This window comes from Nicotiana sylvestris, chromosome 2 (assembly GCF_000393655.2).
Source record: "Nicotiana sylvestris chromosome 2, ASM39365v2, whole genome shotgun sequence".
Lineage (NCBI taxonomy): Eukaryota > Viridiplantae > Streptophyta > Magnoliopsida > Solanales > Solanaceae > Nicotiana > Nicotiana sylvestris.
Genome location: NC_091058.1, coordinates 70394183 through 70403959, shown reverse-complemented (window position 1 = coordinate 70403959; position 9777 = coordinate 70394183). Strand labels below are relative to the sequence as shown.

General features: G+C 36.1%; 1 protein-coding gene across 1 annotated transcript; it reads left to right on the top strand.

The window, feature by feature from the left end:
* Window positions 1-3433: 3433 nt before the first annotated feature.
* LOC104226989 (WUSCHEL-related homeobox 8) lies at window positions 3434-6879 on the top strand. The gene is made up of 3 exons (XM_009779115.2): window positions 3434-3795; window positions 5240-5764; window positions 6280-6879. The coding sequence occupies exons 1-3, from the start codon at window positions 3594-3596 to the stop codon at window positions 6363-6365; spliced, it is 813 nt and encodes a 270-aa protein (XP_009777417.1). The 5' UTR covers window positions 3434-3593; the 3' UTR covers window positions 6366-6879.
* The last annotated feature ends 2898 nt before the right edge of the window (window positions 6880-9777 follow it).

Here is a 9777-nt window from a genome sequence, read left to right as displayed (position 1 = left end):
TGGGTTGCATTTTGGTCCTTCTGGTACCACATTGGGTCACTTTCAAGCTGTTGGTTATCTGTTGCTATTTGTTGTTGCTGTGTTGTTACTGCTCTGCTGATTCTCATCTGCCTCTTCTTATATTTTCAAATGCCAGGTACACTATTGCATCCTTCGAATGACTGTAGGCTGAAAATGTGCGGAAATAATGCTATATGAAGAAGTGAAACTTGTTTCTGATTTAACCTCTCTTTGAGTTGTGTGTTTAAATTCTACACTCACTGATGATATAGATCTCTGTTAGTCTATAATAGTTGGACTGAAATTAAGTTGTATGAGTTTCTCCTGTTGTTTAAAAACATAGTTCATACTACTACATGTGGGCATCTGTGAAGTTAGGAACGAGCTTAATGGACTGTTAAAATCAATCGGAAGCTATAGTTGTTAGATTATGTTCTATTAGTTTTGAGTATTTAGCTTGCACACCATTTGATAATTCAGATATCACTGCAGCAATTGAAAAGAAGAGAAGATTGTAAATGTGACTAGCATTGTTAGATAGCACCAGTCATAGGCATCAATTATGATTTTAGCATTTCTGATTGTGTTGTTCTACTGTTAAATAATCACAGATTTCTCAAAACAATTGGTAATGGTTCACTAGTTTTGAAGCAGGAACATGTAATTCAAATTAAAGGTACTGGTTGCCCGGATTGACGTTAATAAAGGCAGTGTTAAACCAAATTGGACTTGATGCATGATATAAGCCATATCTTATATGTAAATAACGAACAGTAGAATGAGTAGGAGTAATATTCGCGTTTTATTCATGTAACTGATGCTGTGGAGATTTGACTTGGGGCCCTGCCTTCAACCGTTGTTCAATTGGGCTCACATTTGGGCCCAAGCTGGCGTTTGTACTGATTTCTTACACGGACTGTAGAAAGGCCCAAAACCGTTGAATGATTTGAATTCATGTGCCCATGAACCCCAGTTATAACAAACCTTATTGTACCAGACTTTGTGAATTAAGTTGATTGGGTAGGATTTCTTTTTCTTTTAGAGATAAATAAAAATAGAAAAAATGTAGTCACTTTAGGATTGTCCTTTTAAAATAAACGAGATAAACCTCGCCTAGTAAAACTCACAGATTGCGGGGCCCTCACGATTGTATATATTAATTACTTAGAACTCGGGATCGGCCGTTTAGCGAATTTTACGGCCTTCTTCCCAAAATAACAACGTGTTAGTCTTTTTAGGCGCGTACTTTAAATAATATTACCTTCTTAAACCGGGTGCACATTTATGTGACCCAAATCCAAATCCAAATCTCAACGAAGTCGAAATATGTCGATAATCACGGGTACATTGATTGTGACGTGGTTCGAGATGCATTTCCATGATGTTGCAATTCTTTTTTAAATAATGAATGAGACGAGCCTCGACAAACAAAATACATAAGCTGCGAGACCCTCTATAAGTGTTTGTAAAATTCCTTAGACTTCGGGATGAGCCGTTTAGCAAAAGTTCACGGCCTTCCCCAAAATGATAATACGCTAGTCGCTTTAGGCGCGCCTTTAATAATTTACTTTCTTAAATTCGGGTGCACATTTATGTGACCCAAATCCAAATCTCAACAGAGTCGAAATGTGTCGATAACCACGGGTACATTGATGTGACGTGGTTCGAGATACGTTTTCACAACGTTGCAATTCTCTGTTAAAATAATAATGATAATAATAAAAGCGGTTAAAAGTTAAAATTTGCACATAGGTTCATAATTGTATAAAAATCAGATAATTAAGCCGAATATGATAGTTGAGCGACCGTGCTAGAACCACGGAACTCGGGAATGCCTAACACCTTCTCCCGGGTTAACAAAATTTCTTATATGGATTTCTGGTTCGCGGACTGTTAAACAGAGTCAATATTTTCCTCGATTCGGGATTCAACCGGTGACTTGGGACATCATGAATCTCCCAAGTGGCGACTCTGAATTTCTTAAATCCCGTTTCGATTGTCCTTTAATTGGAAAAACTCTCTTATACCCTTACAGGGGTGTAGGTGAAAAAGGAGGTGTGACAACGCCTCACTAAAAAAAATACGCCTCAAACATCCCGGCGTATGCCCCGAATTGTTGAGCGTACGCCTCTTGAGACTCTCGCCTCATACCATCGCCTCAAAGCGTTTTTGATGCGCCTCGCCTCAGGGCTCGAGGACTCACCCCGAAAATGCCTTTTAAAACACTGCTTCAAATCATAGAAATCACAGAAAATATTGTTAAAATTTTGAATCTGAAAAAGGGAAAGGAAAAAAAAAGGCAAATAGTAATAGATTTGTGCCGCATATTAGAATGAATGTAACTTCAAGACTTTGGCATTGGTATCTACCAATATATATGAAAATCCATCCCTTTCCAGAAAAAAAATCATATCATGGATTAGTGAAATATTCTGAGCCAGCTGAGCTTTGATATTTTCTTTGGAAAATTCTTTGGCCTTTTTATTTAATTTCATAAATTAATATTCACTCCATTCTAATTTATCTGACGTTTGACCCAACACAAAATCTAAGAAAGAAATATAAGTTTTCTTAAAATAGTAAGTTTAAATATATCATAAATATTTGTATTGTTACAAGACTTTTGGAATTTGTGATTTTAAACATATACTATTAATATTTGTATTGTTATAAAACTTTTGAAAGCTTCTCAAAATTAAATTATTTTTAAATATAAAAATATATTATTTTTTTCAAAAATAAATTAATAAAAAGAATAATGTTACATAAGCTGAAAGGAATAAACTATAGAGTATATATTTTGTAGATGTGCTATTACCTAAAATCATAGAAAAGATCATTCAAAAATCGAACAAAGAAAACGGTGCAAAAATAAATAAATCTTATGCCCATTATTAGGACGAACATTACCGCCCAAATTAGGCATGGTACATAACCAAAGAAATCTGAGAATCCATTCCTTTCCAAAAAGAAAATCATATCATGTTTATGGGTGAAAGCACTGTGTACCTCAATCCCAAGAGAATCATTTGGTTTTAACCTCAAATAATTATTTTTCCTAGTCTAATATAAACCCCAAAAAGTCATTTCAATTTTCAATTACTAATACTTACTCACTCTGGTTCATAAGTGACCATTTTATTCTTCGCACACTCATTAAGGAATTGCGATATATTTATTAAATTAGTTATTATCTTGACACATTAGAATATGTAAATAAGGATAAATTTTGCAAAAAATAAAATTAATTATTTTTAATTATATAAATGGACGCTTATTTTGTATCAAAATTAAAAGATAAAATGATCATTTATTATGCACCGGATGAAGTAATAGAGTAGTAATTATTTAAAATGGAAAAGAATAAAAAAATAAAAAATTGTACCCCACATGGACTGTATATTAGTACAGGTACACTATACGTCCAAATCTTGTCTTTACTGTGTCCACTTCAGTAGCAGAGTCTTCTCTCCCGCTTTTGCTTTACTTTCTCGTTACCCTTTTCTCTCTTTTTATTCACTCTGCATTTACTTCAATTCTGACAAAAAAGAGTCACTATTATACAATTTTAAGAAGAAGAAGAAGAGATTATTATGGAGTGGGAAAAGCAACAGCAGCAGCCACCGCAGACGGCGGAGGAATTGGGAGGAGGAGGAGGGGGTGGTGGGATGTTTGTGAAAGTGATGACTGATGAGCAAATGGAAGTACTAAGGAAGCAAATAGCAGTATATGCTACCATTTGTGAACAGCTTGTTGATTTGCATAAATCCATGGCTTCCCAACATGATCTTGCTGGTCCCCCTTTTTCTCTCTCTCCAATTATTGTCCTGTTTGTATTTGGCGTCTTCATGTTTGTTTCTTTTTGGTTGATATATAAGCAAAAAATAGGGTTCTTTTCACAATTGTAGTGGTGATATAATTGGACCTTTCTCTGTCATTCTCTAAAAAATAGATCAAATTTTGTATCTTTAGCTGCCCATTTTATTTTACTGGTTTTCTCTTCTCTCTTTATTTTCTTCTTCTTCTTTCTGGTGTTGTTCTCTCTCTTTTTTGGTATTTTCCCTCTAATAATCGAGTTCAAAAACTTTAACCAACAATAGAAAAGGGAATCATTTCATACAGCATAATATTTCTGGTTACTTAGTTAAAATTTTCAAATAGTCCTTTAACTTAAAAAATGCCCCCCAAAAAATTGAGCCTCTTGGCTCATTTCTTTTGGTATAAAATTTCATTTTATTGATTCCTTAAGCTTTAAAAAGTTTGAAACATCATACCTTTTGGTATAGAATCTCTTTTGATTCATTCTTTTTATTCAGAATCTTCATTTCCAAATTAATCCTTTATGTTTTTTCTCCAATATTTCCTTAGTCCAATATAGTACTATAATATTTTTGAGACCTGACAACTTGTCTGAACCAAGAAAGAAAGAAATGAAAATTGATCTTCAGTGCTTAGACTTGTTATTCTAGATGCAGTGATGGTTAACAAAGTCATCCACTAAATTTGATTCCCTCCTTCAGACTGACCAGGTCAATAAACCCTGGCTCTTATGATGGAAGTCCTGAAAAAAATTAGCAAATAGACTTGCCACTACCCCGGAAGCGGAAATCTTGATGCATTATAATGATCAATGATTGTATGCTGAAATCTCTGTGTATTGAATGATCAATGATTGTATGCTGAAATCTCTGTGTATTGAATTATCAATGATTGTATGCTGACATCTCTGTGTAATGAATGATCGATGACTGTATTTAGTTGTATTTCACAGACTTCAGCATTCGTATTGTTATTCGATGAACATAGCAACCAGAAAATAAACTCCTCCTTAGGAGTGGTTCTTCAAATTTATATTGATAAACGATTTTGATGCCATTTCCATGGCACAAGAAATTATTTGGTCCGTTCAACTTCAGAACGAATGATAGTATTCGTTGTGTCATTGGGTTATTTGAGTGCTTTGCTTTGTGTTTCATACTAAAGGACCAAATTAGGTATGAAAATGACTGTTAAGTCTTAACTGGGGATGCAGACTCAAGAAATACCGATCACTTAAAATTGCAAGAAGCTGTTGATGATTCATTTTTCAATTAGACTTATTATCTTAATATATTGTGCAAAGCATCCATATCTTTGAATTGCTGCTTCTGCATGGCCTACTAAGAAATATATCTGTATGAATTCCCACACGTTTTTAACAACTTTCTGAACTAGAATTCATCTTTACCTGCTATCTCAGGAGTCAGGCTGGGAAATCTGTATTGTGATCCACTGGTGACATCCGCTGGCCATAAAATCACTGGCAGACAACGCTGGACTCCAACACCTATGCAACTTCAGATTCTTGAGCGCATCTTTGACCAAGGCAATGGAACTCCAAGCAAACAGAAGATCAAGGAGATAACCTCTGATTTATCTCAACATGGCCAAATTTCTGAAACAAATGTGTATAATTGGTTTCAAAATAGGCGTGCTCGATCAAAAAGGAAGCAACAGGTTGCTACAACAAACAACACGGAATCGGAGGTGGAGACAGAGGTTGAGTCACCCAATGAAAAGAAAACAAGGCCAGAGGATCTACAGTCTCCTCACATGCCAACTTCAAGGGCTGAAGATGTTGGCTACCAGAACCCTGAAGTGAGCTCTGGGATGCATTCACTAGATCCACTAACCAGTAAACCCGAGCCTGTGTTTCCATCAGAGGGTACTTCAAAACCTGCTGGAAGTTATGGCGAAATGTCCTTCTATGGAATGTCTAATCCAAGTATGTTTCTATTTCCTATAACAGCATTCTGTTTTTACCAGTCTGCCACCATATGCTTTAATGTTTAGATATAAATGACGGTGACAGAGACACGCTAGATGATGTGAAATTCTGCATTAGTTAATAACAGTCAGTCTATTTGTAATTTCTGCACTCATGTAACAAAACATTTGGAGACCTGAACGTTTTAAACTATTCTGCTGAGAATTTTTTGTGGAATTAATGCATCATATTCGTAAAAGTCACCAATTCAAGCACACTTCATCAACTACTGGAAAAGAATGTGACAATCTTTTCCCACTAACTCTTCTTTAGTCCTAGAAAGCATAAAACTTGCTGCTAAAAATTTATTCCAAACTCAATCACCAGAAATAGCAGCGAAAGAACATGGACTAATGCTCGCAATCCACCAATGGCAATTGGCAACCGCCTAGATCAAATGGAATGGTTATTTAGGATTCATATAGTAACCCTATGTAGCTGACCTGTAATTCTGTTCTTTTTGTGATATGCAGGAATGGACCAGCTAATGGGAAAGATGGAAGTGCCGGGGAGCTATCATCCATATCTACATGCAGAAGACTACAACATGACTGGCTAACAACCAATTTGGAAACTGGATTTCAAGCGTGTTTTGAGAAATTTAGATTGAAAGTAGAAGCCACAAACTCTCGCCAGAGTTTCTGATCTTAGCATTAGCCGCTGATGGTTATTATATTGCACAACATTTTTGTGTATGGAAATATGTACTTATGGACCACGCTTATAGGAACTATAGTAAATAGTACTATCTGTTTAAACTACTGAAGTACTTTCAGCTTTTCTGTGTTTGCATTACTTTGTCCCTCTTTAGCAATTCATATTATTTCCCTCTAAAAACAAGGTTGTTTTTGTTGGGCTGCTTGTAGATCAGAAGTATGGTGTTGTGAATTTCTTTAGAAATGTCTTTGTTATTCGTTTTAGTTTCTCCATTTACTTTGTAAGTTTTATTTTTGAAGCGATAGTGCATGAAAAGAGGGTTAGGAACCTTCTTCTGAGTGAAAGATTGTTTCTGCAGGATGCAGAATTATGTTCTGAAATTGTATCTTTCAAATAATTATGTGGCTTTCTCACTATTCAACCATTTATACAATTTTTTATTTTTTTAAGCACACATTATAGGAGCTTTGTTTCTTTAACAAAAAGAAAGTTTTTGACTTTTTGGTCCTTTCCTGATAATCACACATTCACAGTTTCGGATTCTCCTTATGCAGTGTATGGCTTTAATTTAAGCAAGTGTTTTGTTTTGATTTTTTTGGCAGCATCACTTTTATACCAATTTGAGACTCATATTAGGTTTAAATGTTCTTAGATCCAATTTGCACAGCTCAAGACAATCCATAAAATTTCCGCCATCTCAATAATTTATATTCATCATCTTATAAGAAAATCAGAGGGATATGGAGTTCCGCTTGTATATTGCAGGCTCTTCCGATGTAAATAGAAAAATCCATTGTATTTAAGGCGATTCGTTTGAGAAATCTCTGAACCCACAATATTCATTTATTAGTACCTAATATTTACACCAAACTAAATAACTTAAGTTTCACAAACAGAGGCGGATCCAAGATTTCGAGGTTCTGGGTGCCATACTGCTTTGAACATAGACATTGTTATTTACACGATTCAAACAGAGTAAATATTAATAGGTCGGGTTGATCAACTTTAGATTTCAGTTCGAGTTATTCATCTTTTTAATTTACATAGAAGTTGTTAGCAGTTTCAAACAAGAGTATTAGACGCTGCCAAATTCCAACTGTATAACCACAAGGCCTGGTGATGTACACAAAGAGGGTTAATATATCTAGTAACACTTTTTAGAGAGCATGGATTGTCCTCAACACCACAACTAATACACTTCTCAGCATATTGGTTGCCCGAATCCTAAAGTGCTATTCCAACGAACATAGCACAAGTCAGCGAGGAAATTCACATTGTGCAGAAGTGCTCTCCCTCGCCATGTTATTACTATTCCCCATCATGAAGTTCTACAATCTCATAGCAAGATTATGAGAGAAATTCTGAATCCTAATTCGCTTGGGAAGAGAAATCTGAAATATTGTGGATTTCTTTATCACTTTTTTTTTTTAATCTATCACTCATGCCCTCAAATTTCAATGCCCTCAAACCATATTCAGTAGTAGAAACTAAAGCAAACCCATAAATGGCTATCGTCCTTTGCATCTGGCATAAGGATTTGGTGAATTTATATCAATTACTCCTGCTTTGCAACAACAACATATCAGCATAATTCCACATAGTGGGGGTACGAGGAGGATAGTGTGTACATAAACCTTACCCCTACCTTATGAAAATAGGTTGTTTCAAATTCTCTTGCTTTATTAATTTATTTATTTTGTCAAACATAAAATATTAAACTTTATTGGTAGCAATATTTATTTTAATCGATGCTCTTTTTATTTTTCTTGAAAGAAGAAAGAAGAGAAGAGGAGGAGAATAACAAATGATCGGCTGAAAAATGATAGTTTGGAGAAGGATCAATTGAAACACAGCATACAAAAAAACATATCAACTGGGAATCGAACTCGCGCTCCTTGGGAGAGAAGGCTGACCCTCTACCACAGGCACCTTGCGCCATTACTCCCGGTGCCAACACTAATATTTAACCAATTACTTCTACATACATACATACAACTACATACATATACATAGAGTTTCAACCAAGTCGCCCGGGTGGCGTGGCACCCTCAAGCTTGTACACAGATCCGCCCCTGGTCACAAATTAAAGTAAGTGAAATATTTTCCAATATGTCGGAAAAAAAAAACTTTTCCAATATATCCCTGACAAATGAGCTATGCATCAACTTATAAATATTTGGCAAAATACATAGTTTACCCCCGGATCTATGGACCAAATCCCTATTACACATTTTTTGCGAACAAAAATTACTTTACACACCCAACCTTTTCAAAGTGTGTCTAAGACACACCACTTTTGCCAAATGGCCCGCGCGTGTTAAACAAAAAAGATTGAGCGCGTAAAACCTAGGTATATTCTGTCCAATTCCTTATGTAAGCTGACGTGTCAAGATATTATTCTATTTTCTTTTTATTTTTTATTTTTTAATAAATAAAAAGAAAAGAGAAAGAAACCCTGCCATCATGTTGTCACGACCCAAACCGAAGGGCCGCGACGGGCACCCGGTTCCTTACTCAACCGAGTACCAACGTAACATATCTTTCTTATCATGTTATCATGAGTAAATGAGACAGAAAACCCGTCATGAGATAACAAGAATAAAACATAAGGGAATACTCAACATATGAAGACCCAACCTGATATACAAACTAATATATGTAACATACGGGCCTATAAGGCCGACATGACCATTAGTAAACTCGAAACATAGGCCGACAAGGCCATACAATTATCCATACACCTGACATCTGTCTACAAGCCTCTAAAAGTACATAAAATCATAAAGGTCGGGACAAGGCCCCGCCATACCAATCAATACATATCCAAAACATACTGACCAAATAGGCAACTCCGGAGCAAATGGAGTGCACTAACACCTTCGCTGAGCTGATAACCTACTAGGAGGACTGTCAACCTATCAATCGGGACCTGCGGGAATGAAACGCAGCGTCCCCAGGCAAAAGGGACGTCAGTACGAATAAAGTACCGAGTATGTTAGGCAGGAAAGCATAAACAAGAACAGTAATGTAAAGAGAGAGAGATAGAGGAGATACAACCTGTAACATCTGAGAGCCTCTAGGGGCTATGATATGAAATGCATAATACATATATATACATAAACTTTTTAAAACATTCGCCTCTGTGGGCATCATCATCATCATATCGTACCCGGCCTCAAAGAGGACTCGGTAAAAGCGTACCCGACCATCATAAGGTTCGGTAGAATCGTACCCGGCCACGTGGAGCTCGGTAAACCCAACTGATCAGTGGTTGCACAATAGGTGCCGTACCCGGCCGACTATAGCGCGGCTCG